Source organism: Pseudophryne corroboree, chromosome 1 (genome assembly GCF_028390025.1).
Source record: "Pseudophryne corroboree isolate aPseCor3 chromosome 1, aPseCor3.hap2, whole genome shotgun sequence".
Taxonomy (NCBI): domain Eukaryota; kingdom Metazoa; phylum Chordata; class Amphibia; order Anura; family Myobatrachidae; genus Pseudophryne; species Pseudophryne corroboree.
The window spans coordinates 217,523,831-217,542,929 of record NC_086444.1 but is presented as its reverse complement, the minus strand read 5'-3'; the positions used below and the strand labels follow the sequence as shown (position 1 = coordinate 217,542,929).

Below are 19,099 nucleotides of genomic sequence, written 5' to 3'. Positions count from 1 at the left end.
AAGCGTTATCATCTGTCTTTTTATTGTCTGATGTCTTCCATTCCATCTGGTTAGAATGAGGTGCTGTAGGGGTCTGGAGTGGAACTGTGCATATTCCACCATGTCGAATGTTGACACCATCAGACCCATCACTCGCATTGCTGCATGAACTGATACTGTCTGACTGTGCAATAATTACTGAGCAATAATTACAATAATTACCTGCACCTTGGATATCTTTTTCCCAGGTAAGATTATCCTTTGTAGACTTGAATCCAATATGGCCCCCAAGTGAACCATCCGTTGTGATGGACTCAGAGACGACTTTTCCCAATTTATGAGCCATCCGTGTCTCTGTAGACAAGCTATTGTCTGTTGGAGATGGCCCAAGAGTAACTCCTGGGATTGAGCCAGGATTAAAAGATCGTCGAGATATGGAAAAATTCTTATTCCCTGCTTGCGGAGATAAGCTACCATAACCGCCATAATTTTGGTAAATACCCTGGGGGCTGTTGCTAGCCCAAAGGGCAAAGCCTGGAACTGAAAATATTGTTGGAGGATGGCAAACCTGAGGTAACACTGATGGGACCGTGCTATGGGCACATGCAGGTAAGCATCCTGTACATCCAGAGATACCATGTAATCTCCTGGTTCCATGGCCAAAACTATGGAGCATAACGTCTCCATGTGAAACTTTGGAACCCAAACATATTCGTTTAACCGCTTGAGATTGACAATTGGTCGGAATGACCCATTTGGCTTCTGAATCAAAAATAGGTTGGAGTAAAACCACCGTCCCCTTTGTGTCAGGGGTACTGAGATAATCACTCCCGACTGAAGCAATTTCTGAACTGCTTCTTGCAGAGCTGTGGCCTTCGACTCTATATGAGACGGGCTGATGCAAAAAAACCTTTGAGGAGGCAGATTCTTGAAAAGGGAAACCATAACCGAGAGATACCACCTTCTGCACCCAAGCATCTGTCGTCGACTGCTGCCATATGTGTGCAAAGTGAAGGAGTCGGCCCCCAACCCTGGAATCCTCCAGGCGGAGGTCCGCACCCTCAAACTGATGGCTTCTGTTCTGGTTTGGAAGCTGGCCGTCTATTGGCCCATTGCTTCCTACCCCTAGCTGATTTATTATACTGGGGCTTGCCGAACAGAATACTACCAGCGAAAGGCAATGCTTCCAGAGATTTCTTGGATTCTGCATCCGCTTTCCAAGTACGTAGCCAAATTGCTCTACGAGCGGCTACCGTTAAGGCTGATGCTTTAGAAGCAATCGTACCCATATCAATTGCTGCTTCTTCCAAATACTGCGCAGCTTGTTTTATATGGCCTAGATGAGACTCCTGCTCCCTGGTAGGTACAGAGAGGCCACTCTAGTTCCTCAGCCCATTCTACCATTGCTTTTGCCATCCAGGCCGAAGCCATAGCTGGCCTTACAACAGCCCCTGACAGAGAAAAAATGTTTTTCAAAAAACCATCTACTCTTCTATCTGTGACATCATTCAATGAGGTAGAGGGTAATGGTAAAACAGATTTTCGCACAAGTCGCACGACATGTGCATCTACTTTAGGAGGAACCTCTCTTTTAGAACAGTCCTCTGCCGGAAAAGGATAGTAAGAATCCCACTTTTTCGGAATTCTATACTTTTTATTGGGTGTAGCCCAAGGTTCTTCCATAATTTCCGTCAGATCTTCTGACCCTGGAAACACAATCCTAACTGCTTTTGGACGTTTAAACACAGGTGCTTTAGATTTTGTTATTGCAGTGGCTGATTCTTCCAGAGACAGAACAGCCTTCATGGCATCAGTAAGATCAGCTATATCCTCTGAGCTGAAACCCTCCGACTGGTCGTCATATGGGGAATTTGAATACACAGTATCCTCATCTGTTGTATCGTCTTGTGTAGTCTGTAACAGATGTATCTGCCCTGGCTTCACCAGCCTGCTTACTTGTTGAAGCTGCTGGAATTAACCCACAAGAAGGGAGCTGCACGTAAGGGTTAATAGTGTATCCTACTCCCGGGTGTGGAACCACAGGTGCTAATCTGTCAGCTATTGTAGACAAAGTCTGTGCAAACACACCCCATGCTGATATGCACAACAGTTTGCACATCACCCGTCATAAGTTAGATACTGTGTTAACACCCCTGCTTTACAAGATAGACATGTTAAGAGTGTAGAAGTCCCTGATAAAGTCTCCTAGTCACTTTTGCCGCTCATAGACATGGTAAATGATCTGTTTATACAATATACTACACTCTCTGTGACTGAGATCACTTATATAAATATAAAAGTGATATCAATCTGACCACAACCCGAGCACCTGAATTGAGGTTCAGAAACAATACTGACAAACATATAAAAGTCAGCAATCACACTAGCAGTCAGTCACATGTTAACTATTAGACATTGTCATATGAGAATATAATCAACCACAAAATACTGCTCCAGTATGTAGGAGTACAATTACTGCATTTCTGTTTTTAAACAGCTATATCACAAGATTTTCAGACATGTTATGCAGAAAACAACAGTACTGTACAGGCCTCATATGCATTGTGTACCAGCATTAACTATTCATACTAACAAGTAGATAGAATCTGTATAACCCTTACTCAGTAGAGTGGGATACATGGAGACTCACCCCACTTCCAGGATTGAGCAATACGCTCGAAAGACGCTGAGTGGATTCAGACACTACTAGTGTACACTGCTGCTCCGGTAACTGATAAGAGACACAGACGCTCATTAACGGACACAGACGCTCAGAGAACGATGAGTGTATGCAGACACTCCTGTTTGCAACCTGGTCTCAGCGGCAACTCTAGTGTACACAACCGCAGCAGCCTAAGCTGCGACCGAGTACCCTCGTGGTAGCGTCTGAGACGGAAGTGAGGTCATCAGTTCATGGACGGGAGACGCACGGAAACTGGTCATGAACTGGGGGGAGGGGCGACCAGGAGAGCGTCTGACTCCCCCTGCTGACAAACTCCAGGGATCGCGGCCTCATCCTAGTCCTGGCACCTATGATCCCTAAAGCATAGCGCTGGAGCTCTTAAGAGTGGCGGCGCGTCAGCCACTGCTTGTAGTCTCCTCCAATACAGTGCAGCTGTGTCCGAATTCCCCTAGTAAGTGGAACCGATGCCTTACCTTCTCCCCATGCTCTGGCCACAGCCTGGTAACGTCTGCTGGACTTGCTAGAACATCCGACACAGACGCCCGTCGAGACAGCACTAGTACCCGGAGGTAAGCGTTGTTGCGACCCGGTGGAGAGTTGCTGGAGCGACTGTTTCTAGCATGAGTTTAAGACGCTGTTAAGATTCGGCCAATGATCTAGGCCTATCACTCTCTTGGATAGACATTATTATCTAAGATGCACCCCTGATGAAGTCTAGTTACTAGACGAAACGCGTTGGGTTACTGTATTTCTTGTTGATGTTATCTCCGAATATTTAATGAGGAAGAATAAAGATACAACAGAAAGGTTGCCTTCTTTCCTCCATATCCCATTGATGGATTTCTGTATGAGAAACTACATCATAATGTACATGTAATAATGATGGATATACTTCATGTTTTTATAAAATTGTTTTAATACATTTTTATGAAAAGAACAGTCCGTTATGTGTTTTAAAAACCTGTATAAATATTGATTGCAAATCCTGTTAAGCAATAGTCTTTGTATAAGGGTATTTGTAAACCCCTGGGGCGCCATTTTTCCTCTATTTCTATACTCTATTTTCTTTGCTCAGTTCCCCCTACCAAGGAACTCAGAGGAACCAGGCAGTCCATCCTAGAGATAGCTATACCTAATAGCCTATTTTGAAACCAATTAGCGCAGGAGGAGAGTGTTTGTGGAATATATATATATATATATATATATATATATATATATATATATATATATATATATATATATAATAAGAATTTACTTACCGATAATTCTATTTCTCGGAGTCCGTAGTGGATGCTGGGGTTCCTGAAAGGACCATGGGGAATAGCGGCTCCGCAGGAGACAGGGCACAAAAAGTAAAGCTTTAGGATCAGGTGGTGTGCACTGGCTCCTCCCCCTATGACCCTCCTCCAAGCCAGTTAGGTACTGTGCCCGGACGAGCGTACACAATAAGGGAGGAATTATGAATCCCGGGTAAGACTCATACCAGCCACACCAATCACACCGTACAACTTGTGATCTAAACCCAGTTAACAGTATGATAACAGCGGAGCCTCTGAAAAGATGGCTCACAACAATAATAACCCGATTTTTGTAACTATGTACAAGTATTGCAGATAATCCGCACTTGGGATGGGCGCCCAGCATCCACTACGGACTCCGAGAAATAGAATTATCGGTAAGTAAATTCTTATTTTCTCTATCGTCCTAGTGGATGCTGGGGTTCCTGAAAGGACCATGGGGATTATACCAAAGCTCCCAAACGGGCGGGAGAGTGCGGATGACTCTGCAGCACCGAATGAGAGAACTCCAGGTCCTCTTTTGCCAGGATATCAAATTTGTAGAATTTTACAAACGTGTTCTCCCCTGACCACGTAGCTGCTCGGCAGAGTTGTAATGCCGAGACCTCTCGGGCAGCCGCCCAAGATGAGCCCACCTTCCTTGTGGAATGGGCCTTAACCGATTTAGACTGTGGCAGGCCTGCCTCAGAATGTGCAAGTTGAATTGTGTTACAAATCCAACGAGCAATCGCCTGCTTAGAAGCAGGCGCACCCAACTTGTTGGGTGCATACAGTATAAACAGCGAGTCAGATTTTCTGACTCCAGCTGTCCTGGAACATATTTTCAGGGCCCTGACAACTCCTAGCAACTTGGAGTCCTCCAAGTCCCTAGTAGGTGCAAGGCACCACAATAAGCTGGTTCAGGTGAAACACTGACACCACCTTAGGGAGAGAACTGGGGACGAGTCCGCAGCTCTGCCCTGTCCGAATGGACAAACAGATATGGGCTTTTTTTAAGAAAAAACCACCAATTTGACACTCGCCTGGTCCAGGCCAGGGCCAAGAGCATGGTCACTTTTTATGTGAGATGCTTCAAATCCACATATTTGACTGGTTTTAAACCAATGTGATTTGAGGAATCCCAGAACTACGTTGAGATCCCACAGTGCCACTGGAGGCACAAAAAAGGGGTTTGTATATGCAATACTCCCTTGACAAACTTCTGGACTTCAGGAACTGAAGCCAATTCTTTCTGGAAGAAAATTTACAGGGCCGAATTTGAACCTTAATGGACCCCAATTTGAGGCCCATAGACACTCCTGTTTGCAGGAAATGCAGGAAACGACCGAGTTGAAATTTCTTTGTGGGGCCTTCCTGGCCTCACACCACGCAACATATTTTCGCCACACGTGGTGATAATGTTGTGCGGTCACCTCCTTTCTGGCTTTGACCAGGGTAGGAATGACCTCTTCCGGAATGCCTTTTTTCCCTTAGGATCCGGCTTTCCATCGCCATGCCGACAAACGCAGCTGCGGTAAGTCTTGGAACAGACATGGTACTTGCTGAAGCAAGTCCCTTCTTAGCGGCAGAGGCCATAAGACCTCTGTAAGCATCTCTTGAAGTTCCGGGTACCAAGTCCTTCTTGGCCAATCCGGAGCCATGAGTATAGTTCTTACTCCTCTACGTCTTATAATTCTCAGCACCTTAGGTATGAGAAGCAGAGGAGGGAACACATACACCGACTGGTACACCCACGGTGTTACCAGAACGTCCACATCTATTGCCTGAGGGTCTCTTGACCTGGCGCAATACCTGTCCCGTTTTTTGTTCAGACGGGACGCCATCATGTCCACCTTTGGTATTTCCCAACGGTTTACAATCATGTGGAAAAAAACTTCTCAATGAAGTTTCCACTCTCCCGGGTGGAGGTCGTGCTGAGGAAGTCTGCTTCCCAGTTTCCATTCCCGGGATGAAAAACTGCTGACAGTGTTATCACATGATTTTCCGCCCAGCGAAAAGTCCTTGCAGTTTCTGCCATTGCCCTCCTGCTTCTTGTGTTGCCCTGTCTGTTTACGTGGGCGACTGCCGTGATGTTTTTCCCACTGGATCAATACCGGCTGACCTTGAAGCAGAGGTCTTGCTAAGCTTAGAGCATTATAAATTTACCCTTAGCTCCAGTATATTTATGTGGAGAAAAGTCTCCATACTTGATCACACTCCCTGGAAATTTTTTCCTTGTGTGACTGCTCCCCAGCCTCTCAGGCTGGGCTCCGTGGTTACCAGCATCCAATCCTGAATGCCGAATCTGCTGCCCTCTAGAAGATGAGCACTCTATAACCACCACAGGAGAGACACCCTTGTCCTTGGATATTGGGTTATCAGCTGATGCATCTGAAGATGCGATCCGGACCATTTGTCCAGCAGATCCCACTGAAAAGTTCTTACGTGAAATCTGCCGAATGGAATTGCTTCGTAGGAAGCCACCATTTTTACCAGGACCCTTGTGCAATGATGCACTGTTTTTAGGAGGTTCCTGACTTGCTCGGATAACTCCCTGGCTTTCTCTTCCGGGAGAAACACCTTTTTCTGGACTGTGTCCAGAATCATCCCTAGGCACAGCAGACGTGTCGTCGGGATCAGCTGCGATTTTGGAATATTTAGAATCCACCCGTGCTGATTGTAGCAGTATCCGAGATAGTGCTACTCCGACCTCCAACTGTTCCCTGGACTATGCCCCTATCAGGAGATCGTCCAAGTAAGGGATAATTAAGACGCCTTTTCTTCGAAGAAGAATCATCAATTCGGCCATTACCTTGGTAAAGACCCCAGGGTGCCGTGGACAATCCAAACGGCAGCGTCTGAAACTGATAGTGACAGTTCTGCACCACGAACCTGAGGTACCCTTAGTGAGAAGGGCAAATTTGGGACATAGAGGTAAGCATCCCTGATGTCCCGGGACACTATATAGTCCCCTTATTCCTGGTTCGTTATCACTGCTCTGAGTGACTTCATCTTAATTTGAACCTTTGTAAGTGTTCAAAAACAAATTTTTAGAATAAGTCTCACCTAGCCTTCTGGCTTCAGTACCACAATATAGTGTGGAATAATACCCCTTTTCTGTAGTAGGAGGGGTAATTTAATTATCACCTGCTGGGAATACAGCTTGTGAATTTTTCCCCATACTACCTCCTTGTCGGAGGGAGACTTGGTAAAGCAGACTTCAGGAGCCTGCGAAGGGGAAACGTCTCGACATTCCCATCTGTACCCCCGGGATACTACTTGTAGGATCCAGGGGTCCTGTACGGTCTCAGCGCCATGCTGAGAACTTGTCAGACGCGGTGGAACGCTTCTGTTCCTGGGAATGGGCTGCCTGCTGCAGTCTTCTTCCCTTTCCTCTATCCCTGGGCAGATATGATCTTATAGGGACGAGAGGACTGAGGCCGAAAAGACGGTGTCTTTTTCTGCAGAGATGTGACTTAGGGTAAAAAACGGTGGATTTTCCAGCAGTTGCCGTGACCACCAGGTCCGATGGACCGACCCCAAACAAGTCCTCTTCCTGTATACGGCCATACTGTGCCGTTTGGAATCTGCATCACCTGACCACTGTCGTGTCCATAACATCTTCTGGCAGTTATGGACATCGCGTTTATTCATGATGCCAGAGTGCAAATATCCCTCTGTGCATCTCGCATATATAGAAATGCTCTATAGTCAATAAAATACTGTCCCTGTCAAGGGTATCAATATTTTTAGTCAGGGAATCCGACCAAGCCACCCTAGCTCTGCACATCCAGGCTGAGGCGATCGCTGGCCGCAGTATAACACCAGTATGTGTGTATATACTTTTTATTATATTTTCCAGCCTTGTCAGCTGGTCCTTGAGGACGGCCCTATCTATAGACGGTACCGCCACTTGTTTTGATAAGCGTGTGAGCGCCTTATCCACCTTAAAGGGTGTTTCCCAACGCGCCCTAACTTCTGGCGGGAAAGGGTATACCGCCCATAATTTTCTATCGGGGGGAACCCACGCATCATCACACACTTTATTTAATTTATCTGATTCAGGAAAAACTATGGTAGTTTTTTCACATCCCACATAATACCCTCTTTTGTGGTACTTGTAGTATCAGAAATACGTAACACCTCCTTCATTGCCTTTAACGTGTGGCCCTAATAAGGAATACGTTTGTTTATTCACCGTCGACACTGGATTCAGTGTCCCTGTCTGTGTCTGTGTCGACCGACTAAAGTAAACGGGCGTTTTAAAACCCTTGACGGTGTTTTTGAGACGTCTGGACCGTACTAATTGTTTGTCGGCCGTCTCATGTCGTCAACCGACCTTGCAGCGTGTTGACATTATCACGTAATTTCCTAAATAAGCCATCCATTCCGGTGTCGACTCCCTAGAGAGTGACATCACCATTACAGGCAATTGCTCCGCCTCCTCACCAACATCGTCCTCCTGTCGACACACACGTACCGACACACAGCACACACACAGGGAATGCTCTGATAGAGGACAGGACCCACTAGCCCTTTGGAGAGACAGAGGGAGAGTTTGCCAGCACACACCAAAAACGCTATAATTATATAGGGACAACCTTATATAAGTGTTTTCCCTTATAGCATCTTAATATATATATAAGCATATCGCCAAATTAGTGCCCCCCCTCTCTGTTTTAACCCTGTTTCTGTAGTGCAGTGCAGGGGAGAGCCTGGGAGCCTTCCCTCCAGCCTTTCTGTGAGGGAAAATGGCGCTGTGTGCTGAGGAGATAGGCCCCGCCCCTTTTTCGGCGGCCTCGTCTCCCGCTCTTAACGGATTCTGGCAGGGGTTAAATATCTCCATATAGCCTCCGGAGGCTATATGTGAGGTATTTTTAGCCAAAATAGGTATTCATTTGCCTCCCAGGGCGCCCCCCTCCCAGCGCCCTGCACCCTCAGTGACTGCCGTGTGAAGTGTGCTGAGAGGAAAATGGCGCACAGCTGCAGTGCTGTGCGCTACCTTTAGAAGACTGAGGAGTCTTCTGCCGCCGATTCTGGACCTCTTCTTACTTCAGCATCTGCAAGGGGGCCGGCGGCAAGGCTCCGGTGACCATCCAGGCTGTACCTGTGATCGTCCCTCTGGAGCTGATGTCCAGTAGCCAAGAAGCCAATCCATCCTGCACGCAGGTGAGTTCACTTCTTCTCCCCTAAGTCCCTCGTTGCAGTGATCCTGTTGCCAGCAGGACTCACTGTAAAATAAAAAACCTAAGCTAAACTTTCCTAAGCAGCTCTTTAGGAGAGCCACCTAGATTGCACCCTTCTCGGCCGGGCACAAAAATCTAACTGGCTTGGAGGAGGGTCATAGGGGGAGGAGCCAGTGCACACCACCTGATCCTAAAGCTTTACTTTTTGTGCCCTGTCTCCTGCGGAGCCGCTATTCCCCATGGTCCTTTCAGGAACCCCAGCATCCACTAGGACGATAGAGAAATATATATACACACACACATATATATATATATATATATATATATATATATATATATATATATATATATATATATATATATATATATATATATATACATACACACACACACACATACACACAGTATCTCAGAAATGCCATATAAACAGTGATAACCAGTATATATGCACAATAATATATGATTTCCTTCCTTTCAAATCAAGGGAGTAACGTCAGCGTATCTAAATATATTTTGGGGTAAAAAGTAAAAAAGTTCCCTGACCCCTGCTCTAAACGCATTACCGTGTTGTGTCCTAAATCAAAATCAGGCTCTAAATGCATTACTGTGTAGTACCCTAGTCACCCGTACAAACAGCAGCAGTGCAGGAACAGTGGGAGGAAATAAAGCTTTGGGGGAATGACTGTGACCAATAGTGACAAACAATGATACATCTTTTTGAAGCCTGTTTGACAAGCTATGGTACAAATTTGTGTTACAATGAACAAACCACAGACAGATACAACACCGCATTCAAAAATGCTGCAGGCACAAGGATCATTTATTGTCAACTTGAGAACCAAATGGTCTGTTCACACTTAGCTAAATAACGTAACTCTAAATAAATGAAAAAATAAAACTTTTTTTTTTTTGGCCTGGGCCACGTATTTAATTAGTGAATCAACACTAATCATTTCCATAACATACAGTATCATTAAACTGTGACTTAATCCCCAAAAATGTCAATTTTCAGGGGTCAAATGCAAATACTAAGTAACCCATGAATGCATCACTGATATACCGCCACTTTTGGAGCCCCTCTCCCTGCGTGTGCATGTTACCTGAAGTAGTCGCATATTGCAATGCATTCCCAGGGACTAATATTGCACTGAATATGTGATGATAAATGGGCGCCTAAATATACTACACTGTATGCTAACCAGCAAGGCCCTCCGTTCCCTTGGTTTACCATCTGCATTTCATCAACCTTGTATGTCTAATGGCCCCCAAACATATGTGGCCCAGTTTCCAGTGATGATTGGAGATCCATTAGGGAACCAGGGAAATTAAACAAGGTAAAAAATAAGATTTTACTCACCGGTAAATCTATTTCTCGTAGTCCGTAGTGGATGCTGGGAACTCTGAAAGGACCATGGGGAATAGCGGGCTCCGAAGGAGGCTGGGCACTCTAGAAAGATTTATGACTACCTGGTGTGCACTGGCTCCTCCCACTATGACCCTCCTCCAAGCCTCAGTTAGGACACTGTGCCCGGACGAGCTGACATAATAAGGAAGGATTTTGAATCCCGGGTAAGACTCATACCAGCCACACCAATCACACCGTACAACTCGTGATACTATATCCAGTTTGACAGTATGAAAACAACTGAGCCTCTCAACAGATGGCTCAACAATAACCCTTTAGTTAGCAATAACTATTTACAAGTATTGCAGACAATCCGCACTTGGGATGGGCGCCCAGCATCCACTACGGACTACGAGAAATAGATTTACCGGTGAGTAAAATCTTATTTTCTCTGACGTCCTAGTGGATGCTGGGAACTCCGAAAGGACCATGGGGATTATACCAAAGCTCCCAAACGGGCGGGAGAGTGCGGATGACTCTGCAGCACCGAATGAGAGAACTCAAGGTCCTCCTCAGCCAGGGTATCAAATTTGTAGAATTTTGCAAACGTGTTTGCCCCTGACCAAGTAACAGCTCGGCAAAGTTGTAAAGCCGAGACCCCTCGGGCGGCCGCCCAAGATAAGCTCACCTTCCCTGTGGAATGGGCTTTCACTGATTTAGGATGCGGCAGTCCAGCCGCAGAATGCGCCTGCTGGATCGTGTCACAGATCCAGCGAGCGATAGTCTGCTTAGAAGCAGGAGCACCCAGCCTGTTGGGTGCATACAGGATAAATAGCGAGTCAATTTTCTTGACTCTAGCCGTCCTGGAAACATAATTTTTCAAGGCCCTGACTACGTCCAGTAACTTGGAATCCTCCAAGTCCCTAGTAGCCGCAGGCACCACAATAGGTTGGTTCAAGTGAAAAACTGATACCACCTTAGGGAGAAACTGGGGACGAGTCCTCAATTCTGCCCTATCCATATGGAAAATCAGATAAGGACTTTTATATGACAAAGCCGCCAATTCTGATACACGCCTGGCCGAAGCCAAGGCCAATAACATGACCACTTTCCGCGTGAGATATTTTAGATCCACGGTTTTTAGTGGTTCAAACCAATGTGATTTTAAGAAACTCAACACCACGTTGAGATCCCAAGGTGCCACTGGAGGCACAACCGGGGGCTGAATATGCAGCACTCCTTTTACAATGTCTGAACTTCAGGTACTGAAGCTAATTCTTTCTGGAAGAAAATCGACAGAGCCGAGACCTGTATCTTAATGGAGCCTAATTTTAGGCCCATAGACACTCCTGCTTGTAGGAAATGCAGAAATCGAGTTGGGGCCTTTTGTGGCCTCACACCAAGCAACATATTTCCGCCATATGCGGTGATAATGTTTTGCAGTTACATCTTTCCTGGCTTGAATCAGCGTAGGAATGACTTCCTCCGGAATGCCCTTTTCCTTTAGGATCCGGCGTTCAACCGCCATGCCATCAAAACGTAGCCGCGGTAAGTCTTGGAACAGACAGGGCCCCTGCTGCAGCAGGTCCTGTCTGAGCGGCAGAGGCCATGGGTCCTATGATATAATTTCTTGAAGTTCTGGGTACCAGGCTCTTCTTGGCCAATCCGGAACCACGAGTATCGTTCTTACTCCTCGCCTTCTTATTATTCTCAGTACCTTTGGTATGAGAGGCAGAGGGGAGAACACATAAACCGACTGGTACACCCACGGTGTTACCAGAGCGTCCACAGCTATCGCCTGAAGGTCCCTTAACCTGGCGCAATATCTTTTATAGCTTTTTGTTGAGGCGGGACGCCTTCATGTCCACCTGTGGCCTTTCCCAATGGTGTACAATCCTTTGGAAGACTTCTGGATGAAGTCCCCACTCTCTCGGGTGGAAGTCGTGTCTGCTGAGAAGATCTGCTTCCCAGTTGTCCACTCCGGGAATGAACACTGCTGACAGTGCTAACACATGATTTTCCGCCCATCGGAGAATCCTTGTGGCTTCTGCCATCGCCATCCTGCTTCTTGTGCCGCCCTGATGGTTTACATGGGCGACTGCCGTGATGTTGTCTGATTGGATCAGTACCGGCCGGTTTTGAAGCAGAGGCCTTGCCTGACTCAGGGCATTGTAAATGGCCCTCAGTTCCAGAATATTTATGTAGGGAAGTCACCTGACTTGACCAAAGTCCCTGGAAGCTTCTTCCCTGTGTGACTGCCCCCCAGCCTCAAAGGCTGGCATCCATGGTCACTAGGACCTAGTCCTGTATGTCGAACCTGCGGCCCTCTTGAAGATGGGCACTCTGCAGCCACTACAGTAGAGATACCCTGGTCCTTGGAGACAGGGTTATCAGCCGATGCATCTGAAGATGTGATCCGGACCACTTGTCTAACAGGTCCCCCTGAAAAGTTCTTGCATGGAACCTGCCGAATGGGATTGCTTCGTAGGAAGCTATAATTTTTCCCCGGACTCGCGTGCAATGATGCACCAATAACTGTTTTGGCTTCAGGAGGTCTCTGACTAGAGATGACAGCTCCTTGGCTTTTTCCTCCGGGAGAAACACTTATTTCTGGTCTGTGTCCAGAACCATGCCCAGGAACAGTAGACGTGTCGTAGGAAACAGCTGTGTCTTTGGACTGTTTAGAATCCAACCGTGCTGTTGTAGCACTTTCCAAAATAGTGCTACCCCGACTAGCAACTGCTCCTTGGACCTCGCCCTTATAAGGAGATTGTCCAAGTACGGGATCATTAAAAACTCCCCTTTTTCGAAGGAGTATCATAATTCCGGCCATTACCTTGGTAACACCCTCGGTGCCATGTACAGTCCAAACGGCAGAGTCTGGACTAGGTAATGGTAATCCTGTACCACAAATCTGAGGTACTCCTGGCGAGAATAGTAAATGGGGACATGCAGGTAAGCATCCTTGATGTCCCGGGATACCATGTAATCCCCCTCGTCCAGGCTTGCAATAACCGCCCTGAGCGATTCCATCTTGAACTTGAATTTTTTTATGTATGTGTTCAAGGATTTTAAATATAAAAAAGGGTCACACCGAACCATGCGGTTTTGGTACCCCAAACTGTGTGGAATAGTAACCCCGTCCTTGTTGAAGTAGGGGCACCTTAAGTATTACCTGCTGGGAATACAGCTTATTAATTGCCTCTAGCACAGCCTCCCTGCCTGAGGGAGTTGTCGGCAAGGCATATTTGAGGAAACGGCGGGGGGAAGACATCTCGAATTCCAGCTTGTACCCCTGAAATACTACTTGAATGAAACAGGGATCACACCTGTGAGCGAGCCCACTGATTGCTGAAATTTTTGAGACGGCCCCCCACCGTACCTGGCTACACCTGTGGAGCCCCCGCGTCATGCTATGGACTCAGAGGAAGCGAAAGAAGAATTATGATTCTGGGAACAGGCTGACTGGTGCAGCTTTTTCCCTCTTCCCTTGTCTCTGTACAGAAAGGAAGCGCCTTTGACCCGCTTGCTTTTCTGAAGCCGAAAGGACTGTACCTGATAATACAGTGCTTACTTAGTCTGTGAGGAAAACTGAGGTAAAAATATTTCTTCCCAGCTGTTGCTGCGGATACGAGGTCCCAGAGACCATCCCCAAATAATTCCTCACCCTTATAAGGCAGAATCTCTATGCGCCTTTTAAAGTCCGCATCACCTGTCCAGTGACAGGTCTCTAATACCCTCCTGACAGAATGGACATTACATTCATTTTGGATGCCAGCCGGCAAAATATCCCTCTGTGCATCCCTCATATATAAGACGACGTCTTTAAATTGTTCTCATGTTAGCAAACTAGTATGTTTGACAGGGTCACCGACCACGCTGCAGCAGCACGCTCTGCAGGTTTCAGTCTAGAACCTGAGTGTGTAAATACAGACTTCAGGATAGCCTCCTGCTTTTTATCAACAGGTACCTTCAAAGTGGCCGTTCCTAAAACGGCAGTGCCACCTATTTTGACAACCGTGTGAGCGCCTTATCCACCCTAGGGGATATCTCCCAGCGTAACTTATCCTCTGGCGGGAAAAGGTACGCCATCAGTAACTTTTTAGAAATTAACAGTTTCTTATCAGGGGGAACCCACGCTTTTCACACACTTCATTCATTCATCTGATGTGGGAACAAAACACTGCCTGCTTTTTCTCCCCAAACATAAAAACCCATTTTTAGAGGTTAATGTCAGAAATGTGTAACACATTTTTTATTGCCGGGATCAAGTCACGGATGTTCCTAGTGGATTGTGTATATGTCTCAACCTTGTCGACACTGGAGTCAGACTCCGTGTCGACATCTGTGTCTGCCATCTGAATGAGCGGGCGTTTTTGAGCCCCTGATGGCCTTTGAGACGCCTGGGCAGGCGCGGGCTAAGAAGCCGGCTGTCCCACAGCTGTTACGTCATCCACCCTTTTATGTAAGGAGTTGACACTGTCGGTTAATACCTTTCACCTAACCATCCACTCTGGTGTCGGCCCCACAGGGGGCGACATCACATTTATCGGCATCTGCTCCGTCACTATATAAGCCTCCTCCTCAAACATGTCGACACAGCTGTACCGACACACCGCACACACACAGGGAATGCTCTGACTGAAGACAGGACCCCACAAAGCCCTTTGGGGAGACAGAGAGAGAGTATGCCAGCACACACCAGAGCGCTATATAATGTGGGGATTAACACTATAACTGAGTGAATTTTCCCCATAGCTGCTTGTATATACAATATTGCGCCTAAATTTAGTGCCCCCCCCTCTCTTTTTAACCCTTTGAGCCTGAAAACTACAGGGAGAGCCTGGGGAGCTTTCTTCCAGCTGCACTGTGAAGAGAAAATGGCGCCAGTGTGTCTGAGGGAGATAGCTCCGCCCCTTTTCCGCGGCCTATTCTCCCGCTTTTTTCTGGATTCTGGCAGGGGTATTTACCACATATATAGCCTCTGGGGCTATATATTGTGGTATTTTTGCCAGCCAAGGTGTTTTTATTGCTGCTCAGGGCGCCCCCCCCAAGCGCCCTGCACCCTCAGTGACCGGAGTGTGAAGTGTGTATGAGGAGCAATGGCGCACAGCTGCAGTGCTGTGCGCTACCTTGGTGAAGACTGATGTCTTCTGCCGCCGATTTTCCGGACCTCTTCTTGCTTCTGGCTCTGTAAGGGGGACGGCGGCGCGGCTCCAGGACCGAACACCAAGGACTGGGCCTGCGGTCGATCCCTCTGGAGCTAATGGTGTCCAGTAGCCTAAGAAGCCCAATCCGGCTGCAAGCAGGCGAGTTCGCTTCTTCTCCCCTTAGTCCCTCGCTGCAGTGAGCCTGTTGCCAGCAGGTCTCACTGAAAATAAAAAACCTAAATCTATACTTTCTTTCTAAGGGCTCAGGAGAGCCCCTAGTGTGCATCCAACCTCGGCCGGGCACAAGATCTAACTGAGGCTTGGAGGAGGGTCATAGTGGGAGGAGCCAGTGCACACCAGGTAGTCATAAATCTTTCTAGAGTACCCAGCCTCCTTCGGAGCCCGCTATTCCCCATGGTCCTTTCAGAGTTCCCAGCATCCACTAGGACGTCAGAGAAATGCCAGATACCCGACCTGGGCATTGCCCCAATTAGGGATAGCCATCGACCATGTCCGATGTGGAATAGTTTTCCTGTCGATGGCGGGGAACTATTTGGTTCCCCACCATCGATGATAAACAGCCACCAAAATATTATTTTTTTCAAGGCATTGGGACATGGAGCTTAGCTCCGAACCAACACTCTCACAAAGCTCCGCCCCTGCACTCTCATTCACTCATGGCTTATTGAATAGTAAAGCAGGAGTGACCATCAGTGGGTGAAACCATTGATGGTTCCACACCATCAATGTTACCCATCGATGGCCAAACCTAGTCCCAATACATCCGTGATGTATTGAGAGCCAAATATTTGAGTTCTTTTTATGGGCAGTATCCTATTAGCAGCAGTACTTTACCGTTACTAATAGGATTACCAGAAGCTATCCTATTAGACCCAATGCCGGCGTCCTTTCTCCCCAATGCCGACACTTATCCGGGATTATGCTTCAGGTGCCTCAGGCACCCAAAGAATGATACCCGATACGCGGTGCGATTACACATGGGATCGGGGACATCGACTTAATAAAATTTTGACCTCCTTCTGTCAACAACGTGAATGGCGACATTGTGACTGCAGTCTACTAGTTTTATTGTATATGCTCAGTTTTCCCCCCATCCAGTGCAGCAGAGCACTGAGGCACACTACACATCAATGACAATAAAAATGAAATATATCACATTAGCAGCACTGACGTGTAGTGGGTGTGCTAGGAACACGATAATACGAACGTGTTAAATCACCAAGCATCACCTGAGGAAGGCCTCACTCACTCAGGAAATATCTGTATACCTCAGCAGCTGCAGCATAGTGAATAGTGCTTTCATAGTGTGCCAGTCACTATGCCATATGGGGGGCGGGCAAGTACATTTTAGTCGACTACAGTATCTCCCACCCCAGCCAGCATTATCAGAGTATAGGAAGCGCCGTGTGCCATACATACAGAGTCATATTCTTCATCATCATCATCTTCGTCTTCATCAATGTTGTCGAACAGATTTTCCAAATGTTCCACCTTGCTGGGGTCCAGCCCGTCCTCAGACTCCTCACAGCCCACAAAGAACCTCGGGATGTCGCCCTCTGTGCCGCTGACAGACATAGCGGTAACTCTCGCTGCGGACCGTCATGTGCCCGGGCGGCGCTGTGACCCGGGCTCTGCAGTGATGCGCTGCTGCTGCTGCTGCAAGGGGGTAATCCCGTCACTTAGCCGCTCACTGCAGCCGGCAGGGGGGATCCATGAGTGATAGATGCTCCTCACTGTCCCACTACTCTCTGTTACCGGGTGTCAGGCAGCGGCGTACCCCTCCTGTACACCCCACAGACATAAGCCTCAGTGACCGCTCACACGCACTGCAGCCAGGCACACGCGTTACATAGTACTACTGACAGCCATTGTTGTACATCACACACAGGCTGACTGCTCCGTCTCACAGCAGCGCTCTGTGCCGCTCTCCCCACGTTGATTCTATCAGGCGGTCCGACTCCGCCCGGCACTGTGACGGCGGCGAAGACAAAGTCGCGCTGCGCTGACGTTTCATTCATATCGGAACGCATGTACAGCGCGACCTGCTGGCTGCGTCCCATTGCCGGCTGCCACTGCATCACCTGTGTGTGTACAGCTCTGAGACAGAGAGGGTACCTGCTGGCCGCGTCCTAGTCTAGGCTGCCGCAGTGTCACCTGTGTGTGTACAGCGCAGAGAAAGAGAGGGGCTTACCTGCTGGCAGCTTCCTAGTGTACAGCTGCTGCTGTGTCACCTGTGTGTGTATACCCAAGAGAGAGGGGCTTACCTGCTGGCTGCATTCTAGTGCACGGTTGCCCCTGCGTCACCTGTGTGTGTACAGCGCTGAGAGGGGCTTACCTGCTGGCCACGTCCTAGTGTAGGCTGCCGTTGTGTCACCTGTGTGTGTACAGCTCTGAGACAGAGAGGGGCTTACCTGCTGGTCACGTCCTAGTCTAGGCTGCCGCTGTGTCACCTGTGTGTGTACAGTGCTTAAAGGGACGACTTACCTGCTGGCCACGTTTTAGTGTACAGCTGCTGCTGTGTCACCTGTGTGTGTACAGTGCTTAGAGGGATTTACCTGCTGGCCACATCCTAGTGTCTGGCTGGCGCTGTGTTACCTGTGTGTGTACAGTGCTTAGAGAGGCTTACCTACTGGCCACATGCTAGTGTCCGGCTGTTGCTGCGTCGCCTGTGTGTGTACAGCGCAGAGAAAGAGAGGGGCTTACCTGCTGGCAGCTTCCTAGTGTACGGCTGCTGCTGTGTCACCTGTGTGTGTACACCCAGTGGCACAGTGAAGATAGGGGCTTACCTGCTGGCCGTATCCCAGAACCACGCTGCCGCTGTGTCACCTGTGTGTGTACAGTGTTTAGAGGGACTAGTGTCCGGCTGTTGCTGCGTGACCTGTGTGTGTACACTCTGTGGCACAATGAAGAGAGTGTTTTGAAAACAATTTAAGTATGCTTGATTGTAATTTCCTTTTAAGATCAAATCAACATTATTTTGATCAGTTGTTGCGGGGCCCATATGCTGGTGCCTGCTCTGCTTATTTGGTAATCCTGCACTGGAGGGAGAAATTACAGCCTCCCCATGTGCACATATTTTGGGAGGCGCCAGTCAAAGTACTGGATCACGGGGTGCAGTGCGGCCACCATCTACAGTTAATACAGTAGTATTAGGATAGATATAATACCCTTTTCAGCTGCTCCACCTCCTCCCACAGCCTTTCTACCCCTGCCTTCGGGGCCCTGTGCCCAGCTACATCCCCTACAGTGTGTGGCTTAGTGATTGTGGGCTGGCCCCTCCTCTGGGACAATAACTGCGCCCTTCTTACCTCCCACTTCATATGTTTCTCCCCTCAGCTCCACCTTGTCCTCCCACCTCCTTCCCTCGTGACACCCCCTGACCTTCCCCCATTCTCAACTGGGTTTAGCTGAAAATGTACCCTGTAAAGCAGGGGTGGCCAAACAGTCGATCGCAGACA

The 19,099-nt window shown here is 47.9% G+C and overlaps 1 protein-coding gene across 1 annotated transcript in view; it reads right to left on the bottom strand.

Annotated features, from left to right (window-relative positions):
• PPIP5K2 (diphosphoinositol pentakisphosphate kinase 2) overlaps positions 1–17,614 on the bottom strand; it is a 243,396-nt gene extending 225,782 nt beyond the window's left edge. The window contains exon 1 of the mRNA XM_063964081.1: positions 17,061–17,614. Within this exon, the coding sequence (XP_063820151.1) occupies positions 17,061–17,216 (156 nt within the window). The 5' untranslated portion in view covers positions 17,217–17,614. The remainder of the gene's footprint in view (positions 1–17,060) is intronic.
• Between the last annotated feature and the right edge of the window lie 1,485 nt (positions 17,615–19,099).